The sequence below is a fragment of the Otolemur garnettii genome, unplaced genomic scaffold, assembly GCF_000181295.1.
Source record: "Otolemur garnettii isolate 467f Iridium unplaced genomic scaffold, OtoGar3 scaffold00035, whole genome shotgun sequence".
NCBI lineage: Eukaryota > Metazoa > Chordata > Mammalia > Primates > Galagidae > Otolemur > Otolemur garnettii.
In genome coordinates, this window is record NW_003852430.1 from 2,589,583 (window position 1) to 2,616,929 (window position 27,347).

General features: G+C 40.4%; 1 protein-coding gene across 1 annotated transcript in view; it reads left to right on the top strand.

Annotated features, from left to right (window-relative positions):
* The window catches only part of LRRC1 (leucine rich repeat containing 1), a 129,725-nt gene that overhangs the window by 78,488 nt on the left and 23,890 nt on the right, over positions 1–27,347 (top strand). Inside the window, exons 4-10 of the mRNA XM_003789653.2 lie at positions 2,640–2,729; positions 15,915–15,971; positions 16,242–16,305; positions 16,689–16,763; positions 19,297–19,441; positions 21,605–21,723; positions 23,468–23,551. Of these exons, the coding sequence (XP_003789701.1) occupies positions 2,640–2,729; positions 15,915–15,971; positions 16,242–16,305; positions 16,689–16,763; positions 19,297–19,441; positions 21,605–21,723; positions 23,468–23,551 (634 nt within the window). The remainder of the gene's footprint in view (positions 1–2,639; positions 2,730–15,914; positions 15,972–16,241; positions 16,306–16,688; positions 16,764–19,296; positions 19,442–21,604; positions 21,724–23,467; positions 23,552–27,347) is intronic.

A 27,347-nucleotide genomic window follows, 5' to 3' on the forward strand; every position in this document is an offset into this window, starting at 1 on the left:
TTGCCCAGGCTGTGAGCTTCTTGTAGCTCCTGGCTTAGTCACGAGTCAGTCCACTGAACACTGGCCTCCAGGCTTCAGTGTTGTCAGGATCACTGAATTCATGCTTACCTGGCAAGGCAGAAATAGGCCTGGGGAGGTTCTACAGGCCTCTCTGGACCAGGTGGATCCATTTCTAAGATTTCTCAGGAAATCTTTCCTTTTTTCTTTTCCATTTCCTTTTCTTTTCATAAAATTGCGATTAAAATTTGCAAATTATTTCATCATGTCAAAGTTGCTGGAGACTTCTCAGGTATGGAATGTTGGAGAATGCCCTATTTAGTTTTGTTTTTCCCATACCTTCTTATTTTCAAGAAGTAAATATGTTTTATGTGTTTTAGATGTTTTTCTTTTCCACCCTCAAACTATTGGGCTCAAGCGATTCTCTTGCCTCAGCCTCCTTAATAGTTGGGACTACAGGCACCCATCACAATGCCCGGCTATTTTTTGTTTGTTTGTTTTAGCAGGTCTGGCTGGTGCGTGTGGCCTGCCAGCCCTGGTGCATGTTAAAAAATACTTTTTATGTTCCTTCTGAAGTCAGAGCTCCTTGAAGTGCAACACGAGCCTCCCCCAGCCCCTGCATTTGCCCTTGGTCTGTCTCTCCACTCTCAAGGCGTGGGTTCTCATAGTTCATTTCATGCCTGTCTCTGCTTGGCTTTCACAAGCCTTGCACTCTCCCTGAAGATGCAGCTTATGCATTACACATTGTCAGGATGCCTGCCTGAGTTTCTGTTCACAGGCCCCTCTTCTGGGCTTCTGTAACATTCTCTGTGTAGATTTTTCATAACATTTGAAATCTATACTTAAATTAGCCCTTTGACCAAGACTCTTCAACTAGACTGAGAAATTTACTTGTATACCTCTATTATTATTATTGCATCTCCAACCCTACTCCAGTTCCTGGAGTGGAATAAATGTTCCATAAATGTTTGTTGAACTTAGCTAAGCTTATGGCTGTTTGTAGGGTTAGGTAAGCTGGGAAATATTCATTATTGCTGCTTTTAAGTTTTTTTAACTACTCGGTTGCTTAATCCCCTTTTCTATTCCTTTTCAAATGACTTTGTCATTAATCTCAAGACACTCAGCTAGCACATGCCTACATTATATGAGACTTTACTTATTTTTTATCTTGGCCTTGTATTTGGCAGATTTCTTAAAGGCAATTTAACTTGGCAGGCGTGCTTTTTTTTTTTTTTTTTTTTTAAGAATTAAGACAAAAATCTGAGTCAAAAGGATTTAAAATTTACACTTAATTGGGCCTACTTATTTAATGGTTGAAGAAACTGAGGCTCAGATAGGATCATGTACCTAGTGCATGGGAAGCTTGGACTCCTGACCTGACAGGTCATGTCTCCTGACCTGACATTTGGGGTCCTTCATCACAGCTGTATTTGTTTGGCTATTAATATTAACAGTAAAAAAGCAAATCAGCTACTTAAAAATACACTTTCCTTATGTTGAAGAACATTTTATCTAGTTTTAAAATTTCAAAATGATATATGAGAAATTTCTGGTAAAAACTAAGACAGAAAGGATAAGTTGCATCTTTTGAATTAGAAGTAAAAATCTTACCTCTTTTACTGTTAACTGTTCCCAAGAACATTTTTTCAGTGATTATAAACCTTCAGTCAGTACTCTATCTTGTGCGCTTAGATTTGATTTGGAAGTTTGGAATTAACCCATAATAAATGTCAAACTATAATATAGGATTTTTTGAAAAGGAACCTAGGAAGAGAAGAATGAAAGATTGTAATCTAGAAATTCTCACTAAAGCTTAAAGTTTCTCCTCTGCTGAAAAAAGGGGCAGTTATATGTGGTGTTGTCTGTATTAGGAGATTCATGTGTAAGGATCTTCAACATGTTAGATGTAATGACATCTTTTTCCCTTTGGTTAGGTTTTTTTCCTGCCTAAATACTGGTAACCATAGGAATATTGAAACTAAACCATTTTTGTAAACTTTAAATAATTATTTTATTTTGAAGCCTTGGTATTTCATAGAGTTTAAGGGCCATGCAAAAATGTCCTTTTTGTATAGAACATATTGAAACATTTCAAGTGATTGGCATCTTAAATAGAATTAGAAGAAAGGAGAAAGTAGCAATTGGCTGTCGGCTGATCAAATCCAAGGAGTCCATTGCTTTCTGTATTATGAACTACAGGAAGAACAATTGAGTAGCTGTTCTGCATTTTATTATAATCTTGTGGGATGGCAAAATTTTCTCTTCACTTTTCTGCTAATAATAAAATATTTTCACTCTTAGGCACTTTTGGCTGTAGCAATAATTTATCATTTTCTTTCCTTGAGCCTTCAGTAGCCTCACAACGTCCCCCCCGCCCCCCGTGTTATCAGAGCTTTCAAGTCTTTCTTCTTTAATGATTTCTAGTTCACTGCATCAGCAAATATTCACCCCTGTACTTTTATTAGGTAGATGAAATAATTGTTTTTTTCTTACATAGGTCTTATACATAAGAAGACAAAGCAAGCATGTCATACATAATGTCATTTTTAGGAGATTGTTTTAATTAGCATATAGAAGAAATTATTATGTTTAGTATGCACTATAGCACTTTCTTTTTTGATTTACAACATTTTTTGTTTTAGGTTACCAGAAAGCTTTCCTGAGTTACAGAATTTAACATGTCTTTCTGTAAATGACATCTCACTGCAGTCTCTGCCTGAAAACATTGGCAAGTAAGTTTTTATGTGAAGTTTGTGTACATATCAAAGTAGCAGGGTGTTTATGCCATCAACTCCACCCTCCTTTCTTTTTACAGCCTGCCCCTGCTTTGAAAGCCATTTACTCATTCTTCATTTGCCTTCAGCTGCCAGAAAGATCATAGCCAGCTATGTATTTGCATCTAATTGCCCCTAAATTTTAATGGTTAAAATGGGCACTGTTAACTTGTTACTAGTAAAAACCTTAATAGTTTAGAAGCTTTTTTTAAACCGATGGATTACAAAGTAGTTAATTTAAGCAAAGTAGCATGTGTCACGTAGGAGGCTTTTAAAAACTATTAGAAACTGCCCCTCAGTAATTGAATCATGCTAGGGAGGGAGAGCCAACAAGTTTTCAGACCCTACTGGAAACTTGATGTGTCCCTAACGAACAGCTATGCCAGACAGTGTTTGTGAGCTGTGGACCTGAGAACATGGGGCGAGAGGGGTGTGTCTGGAGAGCAGGAGTGGAATTGGGTGAGGGTTGGAACGATGTGGGCACATTTCCACGTTGCTGGCTTAGGGGTCAGGGAAGATCCAGCCACAGCAGCAAGTAGACTCCTCTGAAGAAAATGTGTGCTAGTGAGTAAATGTTCTGTTGTACATTCCACAGATGAATGAAATGAATTATCTTAGCAAACCCTTTTTACTGCTTTAGGACATACAGTGGATCAGGCCGATGAATGGGGTAGTTCACAATAAACAGCTTAAAATGAAAGCCGGACTTGACTCACCTAACTTGGTGGACCAGTGTGGTCTAGCTCTGGAATTAATGTTCTCTTGTGTTTACCTGTTCTGTCTGAGTCCCAGGACAAAACAGAAACTTGTTCTTTGCCTACCACAGTAAGGGGTTGAGTGTAGTCTGACGGTCCGTTCTGTGAAAGTTCTCTTTCCAGAGGCCTGTAAGAGTTTTTGACAGCCTTTTTTCTTTCTTTTCCTCTGCGCGGGCAGAAGACACCTGGTTGACCCCTGTGTCAGCCAGTAAGTTTGTGTCTTTCCCTGGGGAGCACAAGGATGCTTAAACTTCATGGCAGTAGACTTGCTGATTAAGAACTGGGCCCTGACTTCTCTGGAGGGGCCGGGGACAGGAAGCCCCCGTGCACCCTGGCTTTTGGTATCAGTTGCGGAGGAAGCAGTAGTATTCTACTGTAGATTCCACGCACTTTTACTTCTCTTTGGCTGTGTCCAGCTTGATATATTTTTAAAAATCCTTCAATACAGTAGCCATTTAAATACCCAAATGGGTATGGCCCTTCTCCTCCTCCTCAGGGCCTCTGGAATTAAATCCCTTGGCACCTCCCTGCCATTCATCTCAGCACACTGCTGCACAGCTGGCCATCCCTTCCAGGGCCTGATAACTGCCTCCTCCCTTCCTTGTCTTAGGTCTTTTGAAAAAGGTGTAATGCTTTGAGAGAAAATAAGTTCTTATTAAACCAGAGTGCCTGTCATCTCTACCATGCTGTTTTAAAGGAAACTTATTTAATAATTATATCAGAATCAATTTTAATGTTTATTATCCCATAGGTTCTGTACTGTCTATACCTATTTTTGTCAATGTTCAGAATTCTGTCAATAATAAGGATAGTATGTTTGTAGACTTAATCAGTTCGTGTTACTGTTACAGCATTATGTGCAATTGTTTGCACAATAAAATGCCACTTTGAGCTTGAAATGAACTATTCTTAGGTTAGTTTGTGAAATTAAGTGAGAAGTAGAGAGTTTCCTATTCCTCATTGTTAATAATTTTGTTACCATAGTAAGAAACTCTTAAGATTTCTTCCTGTTGGATTTAAGATTGATGCATCCTCAAGTAACAGCCTATTCCCACTAAGTAGAAGCAAAGAATAAAGTCTTCTTAGAGAAGATTAAGTACCCCTGGTGTCCCCATGCTAGAAAGGCATTTGAAACAGGTGAAACAGTAAATCGTTGAGGAATGCTAATACCTGTATACTACTACATTTTAAGCAACTCATTATTTGAAACTTATGACATTCCCTGAAAGGATTCTTCAGTTTCTTGAAGGATTTGAGAATGGTTTCTTTAGAACATTTAGCACATTTAGGTAACCAATATTTAGTGAACCAATACAGCTTCTCAGAGATAATACGGTTTTGTCAAGAAAGTACACCTATTTGATGTGAAAAATGTGAAGGGCATGAAATGGCCATTCAAATGGTTGATGTTTACTGTCATCTCTGTAGAATCTGAAGTGAAGTTTTTGCATGAATTAATCCTGGTTTTGTGGTCATGTGAATAAGCAGTATTTGCATGGGCCTCTTGAGCATCATTGGAGACAAGGCTTTTGTTTCCGTTCTATGTGACACCTCGCACAGTACTTGGCATTAGCTGGGAAAGCCTTGGATTTCTCAAAGATTTGGGCTACCTCAGGGTGGGCAGGAGTGCCCTCACTCCTAGAAAAAGGAGCCAGCCTTTTTCTAGAACGAGCAGACTCACCTTGCCTAAAAGCTGGGCACACCTGCCAACATCTCTCCTGTCATGTGTTTGATTTGCCCAAGATCATTTAATTTGAAGTTTTTGGGAGTTGATGGCAGAGCTGGAGCTGAAATACGGTCCCACGCCTATGTTTTTCCACTTCTCTACCCTGCCTTCGCTGTAGAACAGTTGGTTCCAGGTCCCTCAGGAGTCAGTAACTTGTTTTAGTGCTCCCAGAAATAGCTAACAGTTCATTCATTAAATAGTTAGGTCCAAACATATTAGTAACATTTTTTTAATTTTGTTTATGCCCTAACAACCTAGTAGTTGTCTGAAAAAATATATGTATAAATTGAAAGACTAAATACTTTTATTTCATTCTTAAGTGTTCCCAGTTATTTACAGTAAGTTCTTATGTAATGTCATCAATAGGTTCTTGGAAACAGCAACTGTAAGTGAAATGGCATATACTGAAACTGATTTTAATATAGGCTAATTGATATAAACAAGAGTTAAATCATTACGGTCACAAAACTTTATTAAACTTCTAAATAAAGACTCCAAACATTTCTAATATTAAACATTGAAAGGAATGTGAGCTAGCCATATGTTTGTGAGATTAGATAAATTAGGACAAGTGAGACAATTATTTACCTAAGTTTTGGTGAATCAGTGAGGGGCAGCAGTCATGGGATGATGGGTTAAATAAAGGAATAAATGTTTATAACATGAAAATTGTCAGGAGCACCTCTGACCACCGGGCAGTTCAAAAACAAATACGTGTGGCCCATGGAGTGCATTGTTTGTTGTCAAGCATTTGTATGATGACTCTCAGCTTTACAGATTTTTGACAGTTATTTGTGTTTATTCACTCATTTTCCACACCACTTTAGTTCAGATGAACATTAAAACTTTTTATATGCCTTTCTTTCCAAACTGGCTGAAGTTTTTACTCATTTAATAATTAAATTTCTGCCTCTTTCATCATGCTTTCCCCAATGATTGGAAGAGGTGACATAGGTCCCAGACACACAGGTTCCCTGACCTACCTTTTACTCCCCATGTAATAAGCACTTTGTTCCTTTTTCTCTACCCAGAAGTCCGGGTCAGTGTTTATCGGGGTGTGTGTGTGTATGTGTGTAACTGGATCACTTTGTACTCTTGGGCAGTAGAGGTCTTGGGGGTCCAGCTCTCTTCGTGTCTGTACCTACTTAGCATTGTTCTAACATGCTAAACAAATCCATGTGACAAGGCGCTCAGCATTGGTGCCGCCCTTCCACTCGCTTCCATCTGACATCGTGGATAGTCCAGGTCGAGTGTTGGAAGCTCTGTGCTAGGAACACATTAGCCTGTCCTGCATGGTTAACTTTTTTGGTCTAGTGCTGGGTAGTTTCTATAAAAAGTTGTTACAAAGAAACGACAATGAAAAACACTGTTTCTGTTGCTCTAAAACCTTCTAATGAAGAATTATTGTCTATTGCTAATTTCTCTAATAGAAGGAACTGTTAGGAAGAGAAAAAAAATAACCCTACCAAAAAAGAACTGGTTAACTCCTTCCTTTTTAATAATGAGTGACATTTGTCACATGTACTTTTTTGCCTTTGCTGCCGGAAAGCTTAGAGCTAATTCTCCTGATTAGTGAGAGCTGCTCTGTCTTTCTGTGTGGTGGAGGGAACTAAGGCCTGTGCCGCTGGCTGGTGCACTGGGGTGCGGCCTCTGTGGGGTGCATACACTGTCTCATCACAACATCTTTACTTACAAGGCCAGCATCAACTGTTCTGAGCCTCCTTAGCTTCCCCTATAGAGTGGAAGTACGTGGTCTGCCCAGATGTGTGTGTCTGGCCGGCGGCAGAGGTGACATGTGGACTCGGTTTCTTCCTTGAAGGTGCCCCATTTTCTTTACTACGGGCTTCTCACAGTGAGCACATTTGTTCCTTCCTCCCTTGCATGGCCTCTAACTTTCTGTTTCATGAACCTTTTGGCATGCTAGCAATTTTTAAATCGCTTTAGAAAAAGTTGGGGTAAAATAAAGTAAATGACTTTATATATCACTAAAGATGCCAATCAGCAGGAAAGGGCAGCAGTGGTGGTGGGGGGTGCAGTGGTGTCTGACAGTTCCAGGACCTACGCAGGCTTTGAGAACTGTCCGAATAAGAACATTGATATTTCAAATATGCCCTTGAAAACTGTGTAGTGAACAGTGACTTTTTACTTTACTACCACTAAAAACACTTGGAAGCTTCCACTAATAAAATCAGGAAGGATAGTTTTGTATCAAGAAGGTTTCAGATCTTGGTACAGTGTGCAAATGAATTAGTCATTCAAAGCAGCATTTCAATACCGAAAATTTTTTTTTCAGACCAGTTGTATCAATTTCTACTCAAGTAAGGCACACACTGCATTTTTTATTTTTTAAAGGTAAGTTACTCTTCAGATGACATCTTTGTATGTAGACTGTCCTAAGAATCCACCAAAAATACTAATGAATTCAGCAAGATTGCAGTATACAAGTTTGATATACAAAAAGCAGCTACATTTCTGTACACCAACATTAAACAACTACGTTTACGTGTGCCAAAAAGAGTAAAATACTTAGGATAAATTTAACATAAGAAATAGAAGATATACACCCTGCAGGCTAGAAAACATCCTCGAGAGACATTTAAGACGACATAAATAAATGGAGAGGCATTCATTGTGTGTGCATGGGCGGGAAGACTTAAGAGAGCTGTACTGCTCATCTTGATGTACAGGCCCATCTTAGTCCCCATCATAATCTTCGCTGGCTTTTTTGCAGGAGTTGACAGATTAATCTAAAAATTCATGTGGAAGGAGACTCAGAATAGCCAAAGCAATCTTAAGAGCAAAGTTGGAGGACTCACGCTTGTTGGCTTCAGAACTTTACAGTGCTGCAGAAATCAAGACTGTGTGGTACTAGCATAGGGATAGGCAATGGATTAATAGAATAGAGTTCAGAGTCCATAAATAAATCCTGGCATTCATGGTTAATTGATTTTGATAAAGGTGTTAAAACAATTCAATGGGGGAAATAATAGTCTTTTCAACAAATGCTATTGGGAAAACTGAATATCCACAAGCAAAAGAGTGAAGTGATCCCCTTACCTCACACTGCACACAAAGATTAACTCAAAATCCATCCAGGATCTACATATGAGAACTGAAACTATAAAACTCTTATGAGAAGGCAAAGGTAAGTCTTTGTGACATTGGACTAAGGAATGTTTTTTTCAGATACGACATCAAAAGTCTATGCAACAAAAGAAAAAATTGGACTTTATCAAAATTAAAAACTTGCATGTACTAAAGGACACTGTGGAGAATGTAAAAGAAAACCCACATGGTAGGAGAAATATTTGCAAATTAGATATCTGATGAAGGTCGGTAATTGGAATACGTTTAATATTCTTTACAACTCAGTAATAAAAAGCTCGAAAATGGGCAAAGGATTTGAATGGACATTTCTCCAGAGAAGGTACACAGATGGCCAATAAGAATATAAACGGTGCTCAGCAGCAGCAGTGGTCAGGGAAGGGCAAGTCAGGACCACAGCAGACTCCACTTCACACGTAGGATGATTATAATGAAAAAGATGAATGATAACTGGTGTCAGGAATGTGGAGAAATTGAAATCCTCATATGTTGTTGGGGTTGTAAAATGGTACAACTTATTTGTAAAACAGTTGTGTAGGTTTTCCCTCAACAAACCTGAACATAGTTACCATATGACCCAGCAGCTCCCTTCTTAAGTATATGCAAAAGAATTGGAAACATATAGCCACATAGAACCTTGTACATGAGCATTATTGCAGCATTTTTCACTCTAGTCAAAAGGTAGCAACAATTTGAATTTTCATCAATGGCTGAACAGATAAACAAAATGTGGTATGTCCATAGCAGTGAATATTATTCATCAAAATGAATGAAGTACTGCTGTATGTTACATGGAGGAACCTTGAAAACATGCTGAGTAAAAGCAGCCAGACACAAACGGTCACGTGTTGATTGTATGACTCCATTCACATCAAATGTCTAGTATCAGGGACTGGGGATTGGAGGGAGAGCTTAAGGATCATTTCTAATGGGCATGAACTTTCTTTCTGGGTGGTGAAAATTTTCTGGAATTAGATAGTGGTAATTTTTATATATGTGTACACCTTGTAAATAAATACACTGAAAACCACTGAATTATGTGTTTTAAATGGGCAGATTTTTATAGTTTATGAATTATTTCTCAGTGAAAAAGAAAGTGGACTTTTGCCAGACTTGAAACCTGGTCCTGCTGAAGGATGATGCTGGGAGACAGACTGGGCTGGGTTGTGAGGTCTCTGAGCGCGGCCCCTCAACTCAATCAAAACTGCACGAACAAATCTATTAGGAAGATTTGTTCTGTGAAATTGGATTCAGTCAAAAAGGCCGTACTCAAGGATCCAGAAGGCCAGACGGGTTCTTGGCCACAGGTTCTGCATTTGTTCTGAGAACACGCTGTTTTGTCTTTACTTTGGGGAACTACCTCCGTGAGATTCCATACTCTGCTCTTAAAGAAACAGGTACACTTAGAAAAGAAGTGAGCCCAAACTCCTCTTCATATCTTTACTTCCTATTTCAGTTTCCTCCTGAAAAAATAACATTCTTAGAGAAGAAGAGATATTTGTAATGACTTAGTGCAGGGCCTAAGACAGTTACCAGTCACTAAATGGTTATTCTCAATAAACATTTGGCTATGACAGTTGGCTGATGGAAGGAGAGCAAGTGAGTGGCCCCTAGGTTCTCTGGCAGATTGAACTAGAGCGTGTGGGACTGATTTTGTGTCTACTGCCCTTGGGAATGGCGACCTTAATTTGAGTGAGCTTGAACTCAATGAGCCATGTGGCCTTGCTCAGCAGGCCTGGTGTTGGGCTGCTTAGCTATATCGTATTAGGAGTGTGTACTGTCCAAGAGGAATATATCTTTTTTGAAAGCTGTTTCTGTATTTAATGCTCTTTCTGCCTGCCTGTCTGTCTGTCTGTCTGTCTTTCTTTCTTTCTCTCTTTCTTTCTCTTTCTTTCTCTCTCTCTCTCTCTTTCTTTCTTTCTTTCTTCCTTGGAATCAGGACAAAATATTATTTTAAAAGTAAAAATTAAGATTCATTTAAAAAGATTTCCAGAGCACACACCATAAAGATATTTGTAAGCAAAGATTCCTTATGTACCAATTTGATGTTGAAATGAGCAGAACTATTATGAATGTGTAAGCAACTCCCCCTTCCCCCATCAATTTTGTTTTCCTCAACCAAATATTGTCGCCATAAATGCTTGCAGATTTTGTATTTTCATGGTTTTACTGTGTACTGCCATTTGTTTGCTTGGTCTGGCTTAATTTATTTTACTCTTCATTCTCTTAATGAGTTTGGGGGAAAAAAATCCAAGTGGATTAAAAGGGTTTTAAACACAGTAGAGAACAGATGTAAATTCCTAAAAGTAACCACTCATCTAGTCCCTCAAATAGAATCCTAAAATTACAGTTGGCCTACGTTCCGACTTAAAAAGAGTATAACTCTTATCCCCGCGATCATGGACTATGTAAAGCATGAAGTGATCGTGTGCTGAAAAGAAATGCTGCCTGCACTCTGTTCCTACAAGAGCTTATTCAGCTCGGTCCCCTCCCCCTTTGGTTGTAGAAATGGTAGGAGTTGACAGGGAGAATAGAAAATCATGTTTTTTATATAGAGGAGGAAGAGGAGGTTATTCCAGCAGTATTGCATAGAACTTAATTTGTTAGAAATTACAATTAAAGGGTGAAATGAGTTAATAGTGTTTTAGTTTAAAGACTTAAAGTATACTTGTATACAGACAATGAGATACTGTGCAATTGTTTAAAAAAATACTGGTATGTACAAATAAGAAATGAGACACAAATCTGTTAAGTAAGGAAAGCAAAGTACCCAATTGATGTGGGATGCTACGTTTCTAATAAAAAAAAAAGACTACAGTATATTTATACCTCCTTGTCTTTGTATAAAAGAAAGCCCTAGATGAATACATAAGAAATTCTTTTAAAAGTTGGTTTCTCATGAGAATGGTTTTGATGGTGGGAAGCTGGATTGATGGGACAAAGGTGAGAGGAAAACTTTACGGAATATTTGTTTTCAGTAGTACATAGAAAGTTATTGCCTATTCACAAAATTGACTTTACCAATTAAAGAGTTAGAAGCAGTGCACTGTCATGGTTAAGAATGCAGATTCCCTAGTGAATTCTGGTTTCCCACTTATCAATTTTACAAGACTTTGTTCAAGCTCCCTCTCTGTGTCTCGGTTTTCCCATCCTTAAAGTCAGTTCTTGTAAAGAAAGGCTATTCTTTTATATACACGCTCAGCATTATGAATGCAAAATTTTGAAATCCAAAATGCTCCAAAATCCAAAACTTTTGAGTGCCAGCTTGTCACTCAAAGGAAATACTTATTGGAGCATTTTGGATTTCAGATGAAGTACAGTAAAACCTCTGCCTTAAAGTTAGTTGCTAATGTCATTATTGCTAGTAGGACTATTAAGGACTAGTAATTCTCATATTGCATCTCAAGTGTTTAATTTTTTGTCACATTTCTAAAAGTATTAGAGATACCTGATTCTTTCGTGGGTCTGTATAATATCCTATTTTAACTGATGTAACAGATAAAAGCATGTGGAGTTCAAGTCTCCTTATCTCTCTGGTACTAAGTGCTTGGGTTCTGAAGTACACAGAATTAGGTTCAGATCTCCTCCCCAGCACTTCTCAGTAGAGTGTTCTTTGTTAGGTACTGTAAGAGATGCAGAGATAATTGGATTGAATTGGTTGCCTTGATGGGAAAGGCACTGTCTGAAGTCTTGACTAAAGAAGCTATATTCTCAGAGACGAGGAAATGAGGCCATTTGTTCATTCACCTTTATGTTACTGTCTCTACTCTGATTTATGTCTGCTTTTACTACAACAATCTGGAGAACCACCTTCTAGATGAGCTGGTGGCTTCTGCATTTTGGTCTAGGACTATCCAAGGCAAGCTACTGATGAGACTCACACCCGTGGTTTCATTCTACAAAGTTAATGATACTCTAAGCTGAGAATGACTGGTCCAAATGATACTCAGAGGTTTGGGCTCACACGGGAGTTAGAGTCTACCCTCTGTTGCTTTCCATCCCTCCTTATTCAGTGAGGCACCAGTTATAGACAATGTGTGGTCAGTTGAAACTGGCCGATGTCAGTTGGAGAGCCTATCCTCAGAGGAAGTTTTCAACAGTAGGGACGATTACTGGGACTAACAGCATCTGTAGTGGTCCATCTGAACCCCTGGACTTAAGGCACACACAGTGGGAGGCGCCCCATTGCACTTAGGGACAAAGTCTGTCTTAATGAAATAAGGCAGAACACTGACTCTATTAAATTAAAAGGAAAATATAGTATGCCCCAATTACCATGGTAGATATGATTGTGCTTTTTTTAGGAAAAATTGAAATCCTGTAGTCAAGTGCCTCAGCCAAGCAAGCCCAGCTAGTTAGTGAGGAGCACGCCAGGACTCTGGCCTGGGTCTCCGGCTTCCCAGACTGTGTGTTCTTTTTAGAGTGGCTTTCATCAATGGCCCTTGGAGTCTGATTATGTCTACCAAGCTTCATTTTAAATCGTTTGAAATGAGAAAGGCTGTTCTTTTATATACAGGTCGAGCATCCCAGATGCAAAATTCTGAAATTCTTAATACTCCCAAATCCAAGCCTTTTTGAGTGCCTGCATGTCACTCAAAGGGAATGCTTATCAGAGCATTTTGGATTTCAGATTAAGTACAGTAAATCCTCTGTAAATTGACCCCAGGGGATTGTAACAAACTGGTCACATAAGGAACTGGGCCTACATATGTGTGGGCATGTCTGATCTATGAGAATTAGATCAACTTAGGGAGATGACCTACTATGGAGTTTTGCATGTTGCAAATATTCCCAAGTCTGAAAATATCCGAAATCCCAAACGCTTCTAGTGCCAAACCTTTCAGATAAGGGATGCTTAACTTGTATTTTAAGTTAATTTATAGTTTTGAAAGGTAACTAAAGTATGACTTTTTTTGTTGTTGATGTGCCCACATTTTTACTATTCTCCCAAATAATAGAAACAGCAAGGTTTTGTAGTCAGAACCTTTTTACTTAACAAGGTATTACATCTAGATGTTAGTATGATGGGGGTAGGCAGTATTTTTGTTTCAGCACTGTTTGCTTATGGTGACCCATGCCTTGGGTCAGGTAGTGGTAATTCTGCAGCCCCAGAGACCCTCACACACGCAAGCTGTGTCCACTGTGGCACGACATACTGGTTCAGAAGGTAAGGGACTTGTCTGTTACCCCAACAGACCTATGTCTTTGCCCTTAAGCCAGAATTTAAATGTGTATCCTATTCTTAAAATAACATAAAACAGCAAAAAAATCCCAGTGTTTCCTAGTGTATTTCAGAGGTAGGACTTATGCCTGTACCTAAAATTGAGAGATGTTTTTAAAAATTAAACTGGAGAGTTCCATAGTATGAAGAGCCCGGGTAGGGTGGGGGTGCCTCCCTGCCAGGTGAGGACAAGAGGCTTGGCCTTCAGCCAGGTCTGTGTTGTGACTTTGCCTTTTTCTGACTAGTGGACCTCGCACAGAGCGTCACTGCTCTCATGGAGTTGTGGTAGAAGCGGCAGCGTGCTGGGTGGCGACTGGTGCAAGGAGCCCTGCACAGCCCTGCCTTGGCAGCAGGTTTCTCCCCTGCGGCTCTGTCTGTGCTTCAGGCAGGAGGTGCCCAGACCAGGCTGTGGGAACCTGGCCCAGCACTCAGCAAAGAGCCCTGCCAGGAACTGCCTTTTTATTTATTTATTTTAAAGACAGAGTCTAGCCTTCCAGGCTAGGATACTTTTAATGGTACGTGACAAATACAATTTTTGAAGCAGAGAAAGACTTTTCTCTCCTTTTATTAGCAATGTCTTATTTTGTCAAAATAGGTATGGAAAGTAATGAATTAGAATAGGTAAAATGATAGTCCTACCATCAATTTAAAAAATTTTATTTATTTATTTATTTTTTTACAGCGTTGGCGCCTGTGACTCAAAGGAGTAGGGCACAGGCCCAATATACCTGAAGTGGTGGGTTCCAACCCGGCTCTAGCCAAAAACTGCAAAAAAAAAAAAAAAATTTAAATGTGAAAAAAGCCAAAAGATTACCACCTCTCCCTCAAAACTGGTTAGGGGTTAGCAAACATGTAAAACTGAAAACAAAGCCTTTGGTTTTAAACTTTTCCATTTCCAAGTGTTCCTTCTCATCCTTAGCTACAGGTCACCTTGGGAAGTGGGGACCAGGCAGTGTACTTCCCGGCCTCCTTCTCACCCCTCGTTATTTCTTCTACATAAACTCTCCCCCAAGAGACAGTGGAACCACCCACCTCAGTTACATTTTATTTGAAGAATATTGTCATTAAATTTATGATTACTTACTAGCGAGGATTTTTTTAGAAAAGAAGAATTATTTGTTCGCTTTTGCTTTAATTATGAAAACTATTATTCAGTTTGCTAAAATTGGAGAAGGAGATACAGAATTTGTACACGTCGTAGTACAGTTAAAATAGATTTTCTGGCAAACACGTTTTAAGCATGTATATTTACTGTTCACTTAAGTTTCTGTTTTCCAGTGTTATGAAACCAGTTTTGATGGTACACATGATTCCGGCTTTTTGCTGGAAGGACAGAGAATAGAGGATTACGGCAGATTAGGGTGTTGGGTAATGTCTGACTCCTGAGTTCTGTGTGTTCAGAAATAAAATTCCTCCAAATCTGGGTGTGACTATGGTGGTCTCAGTGACATGTGAGTTTTCTGTTGGTGTGGAGTTCAGTGCAGTGCCTGCTGGGGTCTTTCTGAGCCAATATGTTGTGCCGGTGCTGACAGAACTGGCACGCATGACGGTTTATTGTGACGTGGAATTGCTGCGTTCTCAAGATTTGACCCAAATAATCAGTGTCTGGGGAGAGCATCTGTCTCACTGCTCTGTGCTCCTCACAGACTTGATCACACCCCAGAGGCAGGAGGATCTGCTGAAAAGGGCATCCTTCTGTGGTTGAATAAAACTAAAAGCAACGTTATTCTAGCTCCCACGTATTAAATCAGTCTTGTGTTCCAGGTACTGTGCACAGTGCTTGTTACGTCATTACCGCGTTTAAATGCAGGTGATTTCCCTAGCACTGCCACCACTTGCGGCATGAATTCATGATCGTAAAGAGCAGTTGGGCTCTCTGGACTGAGATGTCCACTGCTTTAAAATAGGAATGGTCTCTCACTGAAGTTTGGAAAAAGAGCTCTGAGCTCTCTGAGATTAAAGGCATTACTGTTTTTATGGTAACAGCACATTTTTGACATTCTAAAATCTAGAAGCACATATTCGGCTTCTATCTTGGGCCTGGGAGTGGTTGTCCTTTAATGGCTGGTGAGTTATTTCCACACAGCACATGTACAAGGTATTTGAGCGAGGGTGCCTTGTAGTCATGACACGCTGTTTTATTAATAATTTAAGGTTACAAGTTAGAAGGTAGAGATTCTGTTGTGTCAGTGGGGGTGGGAGGTATTTTTACCCCCGGAAGTGGCGCACAGGGTTTTTTATTAAGTGTTGCTCCTTGTCAGTGTGTGTATGGGGGAGGGGAGCAGGAAGAATCTCAGGAATTTGCCTTACGCTTTTTTTTGTTTGTTCATTTCTAGTCTTTATAACCTGGCTTCACTGGAACTGAGAGAGAATCTTCTTACATATCTTCCTGAGTGAGTCTCTGGGGCACATAAGAGGAGATTTTGTACAGAATGAATTTAAGTATTAAAAAAAATGAGTACAATGTTATGTCAAAAAAGAGTCTGTGTTCTCTGGAAAGTTTGGGAGTTGCCACCCTCCTCTTAATAATTCTTCCTTTAGTATTTTCTACCATAAAAATGCAAATAGATCTTGTTTTTGGAAACTAGTCTAAGTGAGGAATACTACATTGCCCCACATTTCTAAGTACTCTCTAAGTGCTTTTTTTTTTTTTTTTTTAATAGCTCACTTACCCAGCTACGGAGATTAGAAGAACTTGATTTGGGAAATAATGAAATATATAATTTGGTAAGTCTGTATCAAAGAGAGGTTTGAATTTAACTTTGTCCTTTGTGATCACAAACTACTTCAAGGAGTTCTGTAGGGATGCTCATGAAGCCAGTATTTCCACAAACACAGCTTGGGAACATTAGCCAATGTGCTTCAGTGTCAGTTTGACAACTGCGATTCCAGGGAGGTCAGATAGAATCAGTCGGCATAGGAGGGAACAGCTGGCGTTCTGGGGGAAAGTTGGGGGCACTTTTAGGAAGGGACCGTGATATTAGAGAAGTATCAGCAAATATTTGCTGTGGCAACACAGTTATTAACTGATGAATTAGGATTCTTTTCTTGCTTAATGAAAGACTGAAAATTGGATCGTTGTTACCATAACGTTATTTTTTTTGGTTCAGCCAGAATCAATCGGAGCTCTCTTCCATCTGAAGGATCTCTGGTTGGATGGAAATCAGCTGTCAGAATTACCTCAGGTAAGTGGTAATTTCACAAAACAGAGAACAAAAAACCAACAAAGCTCGTGTTTTTTCTTGCCTGCACATAGGTTCTCTTGAAAACCAAAAACACTGAAAAAAGCACATTTGGAAAAACCTTGAGCATTCATCATTCTACACTGCCATAGAAAACCTCAACCCACTGTTTCTAAAGATAGTAAATGTATCCTTCAGTCTGGGAAGTCTGTGTTTTATTTCATCCTTGCCACCCGTTTCTGTTCCATCAAGCCTAGCACATTTGCAAATTACTAAAACCTGTGATTCTAATGGTATACATTTCTGACACTCTGCATTTTTGCTACTCTTTGTGATGTGCCAAGTGCTTGGGGATAATTTTGCCTTGTAATAGTTGACGTAAAAGCAACGTGAAATGCTTTTATTTCACATTTTTTCCAAATACTGCTTATGGCTTAGCTGGTGTGACATAGTGTTCATACCTTTCCTACTGTTACTGAGCATAAGAACCATGTTCCAAATGAAGTGGAGCCTTGTGGAGACTTCTGAGTACACAGTTCCTGGTGGAGCCCTAACACACCGGCCCACATTCTGAGAGAAACTGAGAAACCAAACACCCCTCCCACGGGGCATTTCCCCCTTTTAGTTTGCTCTCCCACCTACTGTTGAATTTTATTCTTTGCTGTATCTTACAGCTACTTCTTATAGTCAGTATATTTTATAATGACTAAAGGTAAAGTTTTTAATTAATTGTTGCACTTACCACCAAAGTTACTTAATGACTAACAGAACTAAGGAACTAATTGAAGTTCTGGGATCTTGACTGAAGTTGGAAAAAGAAGACAGATCAGCAATTGTTGTGGGATTTTATTGGATGAATACTTAGATATCTCTAGGAAATACGTGAGAAATCCTGGTTGAGAGAATGCTAGTTACTTTAAGAGTCAAAGGATAGAGGAAAATACCATTAAATTATCAGGAGAGTAATAAAACAGCAGCTATGGGACATGAAGGGGAAAGAGTATATATGTACAGATTTGTGTAAATGGCAGTGTCCAAAATGTGATATCCTAAACACAGAGCTCCAATGATCGTATTGTAAATGGTTATTTAAAAATCTCATTTGTTCCTATAGTATAAACTAATATTAAACCAGCACTAAACATAGCAAAAAGTCTCAGTCAGAATGATTTTCTTGTCTTCACTGATGATAGAGAGAAAGGGATACAAAGGCATTGTTAGAAGGAATTAATGAAAAGTGGAACAACGTCAGGGCTGTGGCCTGAAAGTAGTAGAATGTTGTCTGGTTTCCCATAGTACAGGGTGGGATTGAAGGCATGTATCAGATAGGAGATAAACTGGAGAGATTAGATCAGACAAAGGTGAATGCAGATTGATCAATTTGTTCTTAACATACACAGCAGGGAGCCACTAGATGGTTTTGATTCTGTGACTAGAGCGCGCTGTTTTCAGGAAGGAAATTAGGAAGCACCGTGTGTAGAATGGACTCAGTAATGGGGGGAGTCAAGACTGAAGTCCAAGAGGCAGAGCCAACCATCAGGGTAAGAGGGTAATGAGAGTAGGAATTTAGTATAGGGATGTTTGAATGAAAAAAAGGAAACAGTTATAAAAGAGAAAGAATGCATTTGGGGGGATGTAAGTTACGATAGCACTTGAATAGAATATTAGACTCAGTGAGGGATTTTTCCCAGTGCAGCATAGACTATTTTCAGTGAAAGGAATATGCTTCTGTTTTCTGTTGATGTTAAAGATACTGATGGGTCTGTATCAATGATTTTCAACCAGTGTGCTGGTGCTGGCGTACACTGGTGTGCCGTAAGAGAATCTTAGGTGTGTGGCATGAAAATTTTTAAACATCATCAATTAAATTATTTTCAAAAGAAGTTCAAAGCACAGTAAGTATATTCTTTTTTTTTTTTTTTTTTTTTTTTACTCTTTTCTTTGGATCAACATAATTTAAGTATGCCATGGACACTTAACTATAGGTTCAAGTGTTCCGTGAGATAAAAAAGGTTGAAAAGCTTTGCTTTTCAGTTTCTGTGCTTCAGTTTTGCTGGGGAATAATTGCGTTGATGGTAGTGGCAACAGGCACTATGTGCCGTGGAAGGAGATCTAAAGTAGGTGGTTTCTTACCAGAGAAAATCCTAGGGTCACCCTGCAGTGTAAGCTGCTTACCAGTGATTGGTTCCAAACTTGGAGAATGGGATTCTGACCTCCTTTTTCTTTTTCACTTAATTGTGTGACTTTGCAGTGATGTGGTCTCCAGTGTCTTCATCTAGTAAGTGAGAACGACTTCTTGTCTGAATGAAGACGGAGGGCTGAGCACCCCTCCCGCTCTGTGTGTGTGAGTCATACAGCTTCCTGTTTTCATTGGAAGGGGGTCTAGGGATTTGCTCCTGCCTTCACACTTGGAGATGTGCCACAGATTCCTTCTTTGGACTGCTTTGAGATTTGATTATTAAAAATCACTGTGACAAATTCCTTTGTATTATGACAGGTATAAGCATCAGTATCTTTTTCTTTGTCACTGTTGCAGGAAATAGGAAATCTGAAGAACCTGCTGTGCTTAGATGTCTCTGAAAACAGGTTGGAAAGACTTCCTGAAGAAATCAGTGGCCTGACTTCTTTAACAGATTTAGTCATTTCCCAGAACTTATTGGAAATGATTCCGGATGGCATTGGTAAGCCTTGAAATGAAATAACTCACGGCTAACGGTGCTGCCTGCTGTTGTCTTTGGCATTTCGGGCACCCAGTGGTCACCACTCTCAGGAGCTGGAGCTGTGGTCCTTTCTCGTCATTGTTTACTTTTAAAGAAGAAGAGCAAAGAATATTTAATACAACTTAAGTTTCTCTATGTGCAAGTGTTCTGTTGTCCTGGTTTGGTATCAGTTATAGGTACTGTTACTCTGAAGTGTTGAGTCATTTCCACTTCACGTCTCGTCTCAAGGATTTCAGGAGGGATTTGCCCAAATAATAAAATATGTTTAAGGCAGATGAGCAATCATGCAGAAATTTCTAATTTGACATCCTAAATAGTTGATGAGAAAATTACTTTGACCTTATTGCCTGATCTAGGGGAAGGTGCTGTCAAGGCAGGGTGGTGAGACTGGTTGAGCCTTTTCTAGTACATTGAGAGCAATGAGCAATCCTTTGACCATTCTGTGCTATTTGCTTAAAAAAGAAATCAGTCTGGAAATTTCCTTTACTATAAAGGAATGTAGTCCAGTATGAAAAATTAACACAGAGGAAATATAAACAGACACAAACTGGCAGCTCCACCACAGCAAAGCCACTCAGAAGTTGTAAAGGAACTATATTTAGCCATAGAGTTGTCAGAGGATTGCAGTCTTTAACTTTAGTTCAAAACATCAGAGGGAGATTTTGAAAGGTTTTTAGTAGCTGGAGAAGCTGTCTGCTAGAGGGTCACTTTCTCTTTGGGATTGGGTCAGGATGAGAATGGGAACTGATGGTAGCAACTCAGTAGGAATACAGACACTGAGTTTTGGTCAAAGCCAGTGGGAAATGGGTGGGGATTTTGACTCGATGTGGAGATGCTCAGTGGGAAACATTTGTGGCAGCTGCGGGAGTTGTGGAAACCAGGCGTGTTTTGTTGGTTGGAGTAGGAAGCCGTAGCAGGGAACAGATGGCTGGCATCACGCCTTTGAGGGACTGTCTGCAAAAGGAGTAGGTTTATTACAACTTCTGATTCAAATGGGCAAAGTGAAAGGACTCTGAAGCTGAATTTAGTTTAACAAAAAGCTTAAAAACACAAAGATATCTCTAACAGATGAGTCTGAGCTGCTTAGTGAAGAAATGAGCCCCCTATCACTGGAAGTGTTCTGAGCAGACTGTGGGACTACAGGGCAGTAATATTGCTCAGGAGACCCCAGCCTTGGGGTGATGTGTCTCGGCCCTCGGCGTTGATTGTAGGATTTGGTGTACCCTGTGGAGAGAGCTGTTGTGCTTCCTGACAGGGCAAGTGGAAACCCTCTGGGGACAGGCTAGTAGCTGACTGATTATGCCAAGGAAGGAGCTGAAGAACTGAGTAGTCTCCTACCCTGTGCTGTGGTTGCACACAGGACTCGACAATCCTTTCTGTTTTCCTCTCTCCAGCTGGGTCTCTGTTAGTATCGAGGATGATTCTGATTTTCTGACCATCATCATCTTAACCACTGTGAGGTGAAGAAGTTCATCTGAGCTCAGCCTCCTGACTTGTAGTTGAAAGTGGAAATCTGAATGATGTAGGATTTCAGCAGGGAGCCTGGGAAGGTTGCCTTAAGAGTTACTGTTCCCTACCATGGGAGCGGGCAGCGCCAGTAAGTCAGGTCCTCCTGCCCTGAGTCAAAGAGACGCAATCTTTAAGGTGCCGTTTCAGAGACGCTTTGTTCTGCATATACGGAAGAACTTAATTATAGGGATCTTCGCTGAGTCATTTCCACTCAGAGGTGTTTCAACAAACTACACTTTATCACTTTATTGTTTTTAGTAAGGATGATTATTAGAGTAAAATGAAAATCTCCTCCGTACACTAAATGCCTTATGTTCTACAGTATCCATCAAGAGCCAGCTGTTTCTTTTTTCTGTAAATTTTCTGGCTTTGATGTATTTTTATGCCTTAAAATGATTTGTTTCTAATTGCTGTTTTTGATGTTTTGAACAAATTATTTTCACTCTTAACCTTTAGTGATCTAAATGAGAAGGATATAGTTCTATAAATTGAAAATCAGGATGAGAAAAAAATAAGTAACAGTTTAATATAAAGAAGAACAGCAGCTTAGGAAACACCAGGTGGTGATTAGGAAAACAATTTTAACTAATGAGTATAAATTATACCCTTTTATAGGGAAACTAAAGAAACTGTCAATCTTGAAGGTGGATCAGAACCGACTCACACAGCTACCTGAAGCAATCGGGGATTGTGACAGCCTCACTGAATTAGTTCTTACTGAAAATCGGCTCGTGGTGAGTTTGGGTTGACGTTATCCTAAAGCAGGGATCCTCAAACTTTTTAAACAGGGCGCCAGTTCACTGCCTCTCGGACCGTTGGAGGGCCAGACTGTGGGCCCTGGGACGAGTTGGCTGCTAAGCAGGACAGGCAGCGGCAGCAAAAACACCTAGTGGGCCAGATAAATGTCCTAGGTGGGTAGCATGTGGCCCACGAGCCATAGTTAGAGGACACCTGTGACTCATTAGGACAGATGCAACTTATTTGTATTTGTGTGGACTAAATAGAAATTTCCTCATGTCACATGTCAAAAGAGACTTAATAAAGGAAATACAGGACTTAACAATTAGTTTTCAAACCTGCTCAAGCAATGAAAATGGCATTTGGGCTTGTCTGTTAGAGCTTGTGTCCCAGTATAGGGACTGAACTGACCTTGCTGAGGTCCCTAGTGAGGTGGGGGCATGAGCCACCATTGCTGGGGCATTGATACATTTTCCATGTGTCCAGAGGCCCCCATTGGGAACATTCTTTAGGGATTCCTCTGGCTCCTCCCTGGGTTCTCCGAGCAAATGGAAGAATCAGGAGAGAAGGGGAAGAGATGGAGGTTGGCCAGGGAAGGCCTTGGTGGAGCTGGGACTTGGCAGTGCTCTATGTGGGGCAGCCAGAGGATGGTGTCTGAGAGGCTTTGATTAGGCTGCTGCTCACCCATCCCAGAACTTTGGGGTGGGTGGTTGCAGGTAACTGGGCCAGGCTCCCACCACCCAGGGCAGAGGTAGTGCGGTTACCACCTGCCAGGGGGAGGGGCAGGGTGGCAGGAGGTCTCCGTGGTCTTCTCCTGGCCTGCTGCCCCTCTGCTTTTGTCACACTTTGGTGGTCACTGCTGCTTCTCCTTCTCCCCGTGGTCACTGCTGCTCTGTTTCCTTCTGTCTACTTTCTTCCTTTCTCTTCTCTCCATCTTCACTTTGTTTTATTTTCAATATGACTTTCCTTTTTCTTCTCCTTTCTGAACCATGTCTGTCCCTTTTCTCTTTTCTCTCTAGATAGTGTAAGAAACACTCTGTAGGTGAGAAAGAGCAGAAAGAGACAGCAGGAGTGGATCTAGGCACAGAGGTGGGGTCTCCCCAGCTAGCTCAAGCAGCCTTCCTCTGGCAGGTGTGGTAGAAGTTAGGGAGCCTTCCTGTCCTAGATTGTGGGTTTAAGCTCACAGATAGTAATCATAGCAAATATATGAATGATCCTCACTCCTAGCTTCCACCGGCATGTTGAAGACCCCCAATGTAGGCTTGGTCTGTTCCAGTAGGGCTGTGCTCCTGGCCTGCCTGATCACCTTCCTCCAGCCCTGTTCAGCCCTGTCTTTCCCCTGGCTGTGCACTACCCCTGCTCAGGGTGCTGGAGGGCGCTGCTTCTCCACCCCAGCCACTGCCCCAGGGTGGTCCGTGAAGGTGCAGACAGTCCAGGGATTAATCTTAAGGGTGCAAATTCCCACTTACTTGAATTAAAGAGCATTCATTTCCTCTTCACTAGGTGTGTTTCCTTCTTCCTAGGCCTCTGCTTTACACTTAATTTTTTGAAACATTAGTATCATTTCAAAAATTCAAAATGTTTAATTCTACATTCCTCAATTGAGCATTGCAAATATCATAGTCAGAACTATGTACTTGTCTTGCTGAGATCATAATCTTTTAAGTCCTCGCTAAGACCTGTTTTACTGAGCCACATTAAAAATGTGTTAAATTAATGATGCAATTGTTATTTTAACAGACCTTACCTAAAAGCATTGGAAAACTAAAGAAGTTGAGCAACTTCAATGCAGACAGAAATAAATTAACATCTTTACCAAAAGAGGTACGTGCTTTGAGAGAAATTATATTATACTAATTATAAAAAGATAATCTCATTTAAGGGATCAGAAATGTCAAATACTTTAACGAGACTTATGTGTTGCTTTCTAAAGGTGAGAACGCTCGTCTGTGAGTGTAGAGCTGGTTGGAGGAATTACATCGTAGACTGGTCCTCAGTAACCTTAACGAGAGCTGGGAAAGGTGAATGGATAGGACACATGGGAGAAAGGGGTTGACCTTTTGGGTGTGACATAAAAGAAAATGCTGACACCATTGACAGAAATGGATAGTTTAGGAGCTTGTTAGAGGAAGTGTAGGTGACTTTGGATTTTATTGTTGAATTTAATGTGAAATCAAGTATGCCCTAAAAGCCATTAGAATTATAAAAGTGGATCTGCATGCAACTGTATTTCTGGGCCAAGATTTACACTGGGCGGTGTTCATGTTCAGGATGAGAGTGCATGAACTCTTCACAAGGGTGCACACAGGGGAAGGCTGAGGCCAGGTTCCTAGGATTTGGGGAGGGGTTGGAGAGTGGGGATTAGTGTTCTAAGCAGGAGGAAAGGTAGTGTTCTTCCCTACCCCCTCTGGAGAGTAGTTGTGTGGACATGGAGGCATTTGAATTCTGGCCAGGGAGGTGGAAGTGTTGCCACTCAAGCAGCAGCCCACAGGAGATCAAACAAGGAGGTGTCCAGCGTGGTGGGAACTGAAAGAGCTCGATTGGAGAAGAGTAATACCAGGCTAATTTTTTTTAAATTAGCGATACAACTTAAACCCAAGTTTAAGCTGCCTTTCCCCACTCCCCTCGTCAAGTGAGCTGTTGGTGAGCCTTCCCCTTTGCTGGGTCCTCACTTGACAAGGTGCAGTATTTCCTTGTGGTGTGATCACTGGCCAGGTGCAGTTTTCTCCCCATTTCTCTTTTGAACCTTTCTAACATGTATCTTGGAATGATTTCAAAGCTGCCCTCCGACCAGCCAGAGCGCAAGACGTTCTTTCTTTCCTAGGGCCACGTCTCGGGGTGTCTGACCCCGAGTGGCTTCCCCTTTCCTTTCCTTCTCTTGTAGTTCTTCCCACAGTGGTCCCAGGCTCCTCCCTGGGTAGGGTGGCTGGCATTCCTGAACGGACACATGAGGATATTTATTATAAATGCGACCATACTCTGACTCACCCTTTATATGAACACTGGTGTCTAATGAAAAATTTAAGGCTCAGTTAAACCGGTACACAACTAAGAGTCTGCAAATCAAAACATATTGGTTCCGGTTTCTAAGCAATGACATACAGGGCTGATTCTCTGAACATTAATTTTACTCTTTGCCCAATAGTGGCTGTATAGGTTAACCTGGGCACATACATAACACCCACAGAGGGAGAAAAGACGCATTACTTTCTGACACCAGGCACTGTACCAGGTGCTTTCGAGTATTTGTTGTACTTGTTGAATCGTCACGACAGGTTTGGAAGTCCTGATGATTTCCTCATTTTACAGATGGGGAGACTGAGGCTAGTGACAAGTTTTCCTGATTAGGGCTCTCATAGTTATGAGTTGGTAGCACCAGGCTCCAAAAATGAGTCTCCTGCCGGCCACGCCCTGCTCTCGGACTGGCCAGTAAAAACCCAGCATCTCAGGTAAAGCAAAGCCAGCTCAGCTTTTTCATCTGTGTGACCCTGGGGTAAGGCAAGACATTCATTTGATAAGGAAAGGTCAATTATCTTTAGTTTGGACATTTTAGAAAATTAATACATTTTAGGACCACTTCTGAGGCAGAGGCTGAGGAGAACACATTAAGGTTTCATGTTGATCTCCCCAGCAAGTGTCACCACCTGTCCCCAGCTTCCCTGTCCCTCTGATTCTTCCTTTTACAGGAACAAGTCCTAGACAAGAACTTTAGAAATTTATTTTCTTAGAATGTTCACTATCATTTCTGCCTTAGTCCTCTTTTCACTTTAAAAGAATGACACACTCAGTGTTTCTGATTAGGGGTTAAACCTGGTTCATGCTGTATGTCCTCTTAAATTTACTAGGACAGCTTTTCAGGATGTGAAAATATTGTGAAAACATTTCTAGCTTCAAAGTATTTGACCTGTTACGTCTTGGCCATTTTATGCAAAGTTATGATTGGTTTCTGGTACCTGGAGTTTTATACAGGAATGAAGTCTGCCTTTTCCTTTCCCTGCCTGGTGGAGAATGTTTGGATTTTTAGGAAGTGATCTTCTCTGGCACACCTTCACTCTTACACACAGCTCCTACAGTCGGAGGTGTGATGAGCATAGGCCTCCAGTTCTACTAAGAAGCACAGTTTGGTGTCCAGCAGAAATGCCTGAGTGCTGGCCTCTGACCACCGGGGTTGAGCAGCCAAACCACAGGGGCCTCCCGACCTCTCCCTGCGTCATGCTGGCTGGGCAGCACTGTCCATGCCAAAGTGTCTGTGCTGTGCGTGTGGCGGGCCCTGTGCTCGTGTGTGTCAGCTCTGCTCCCAAGCTTGCTGCCATTTGATCAAATCTGCATTTTCCTAATTCGATTCTTTTCTTTCAAAAATTTATTACTTTCTCTTAAACAATTAAATTACTTACACATCTAAACTAAAATGCTGACCAATCCGATTCATATTTCCAAACTCTATAGTTGCAATAATTGTCATTGGCATTGGTGTGCTATGTAGTTCTTCCTATATTTTGGCTCTTTAAAAAAAAATGGTAGTATTTTATGTTGTCAGTTTTATGTCACAACTCCTTAGTTCATAGCAACATTCGCTTGCACTTTTCCCCCCAGATGGTTGAAGGGTAAATGTTTGTACTGTGTGGGTCACAATAATAGATTCTGTCTGTTTTCTGTGCTGTTATTTGTAGTAAACATTTGCAAATCAATGAATGTCTCTTGTTTTCTTAATTGTTAGCTGCTTGGAAATTTAGAAAAGTCAGGTAAACTTGTTACCTTGTAAGTATTGTTCAGACCACAGTTGCATCTCTGATTTCCATTTTGCTTCTCAATGCATGAAGATTCCGACTGGCTGACTGCTCTGTGTGTGTTCTTCATTGTAAAACATTGGACATTTTCCTCTAAATACACTTTTTTATTTTAAGACTGCATGGCTTGGGAACCTTATTTTGTTCTGTGTATTTTATATTTGTTTAGATTATTCTCTCAAAAAAATGCTTTTCTGTGAATTCAATTTAAGTTACTCAGAAATTCTGAAAGGCGTCACTCGGTAGCTCATCTGTTCTCACTAAATCACAGTTCGTTGGCACAGTTCTGTTCTTAATTTCAAATGAAGGTTTCAAATGAAAGGTTTCATTGGCTCTATTTGCTACATGTGACATGCTTCTGATTTTTTAAGCCACTTACTTAATGCCTTTTATTTCTCATCCTTTTGCTTAAGTATACATGCTTCTGGGAAAAGGAGATTCCCTTAAAAGCTCATGTTTTGGGGGGAGGGAAGAATTCAGGGGAAGAGCCTGGGTAGTAGTGTGATTCAGGGATAGGCAGAGAGTTGGGATGTGTGTGATTATGGGTGAGAACGAGAGGTGGAAACTTCATAATAATCCTCCAGCCAAATCGTACCTTTAAACATTACTGACTGTAAAAAAAGTCCCTGGCTGGGAAAAATTGAGCATAATGTCCAAGTTTAGAGTTCAGTTTTCTAGGCTCCACTAAGTCAAAATGAAAGTGACCCCAACTATGCCCCACCCCAACTATCCAGTCAAATGGGAGGGAATTTGCAGATTATTCATCAAAGCTTTTCTTTATCAGGTAATATTAATTACCTAAAAATATTACTGTGATACTTAGAAATGTCCAT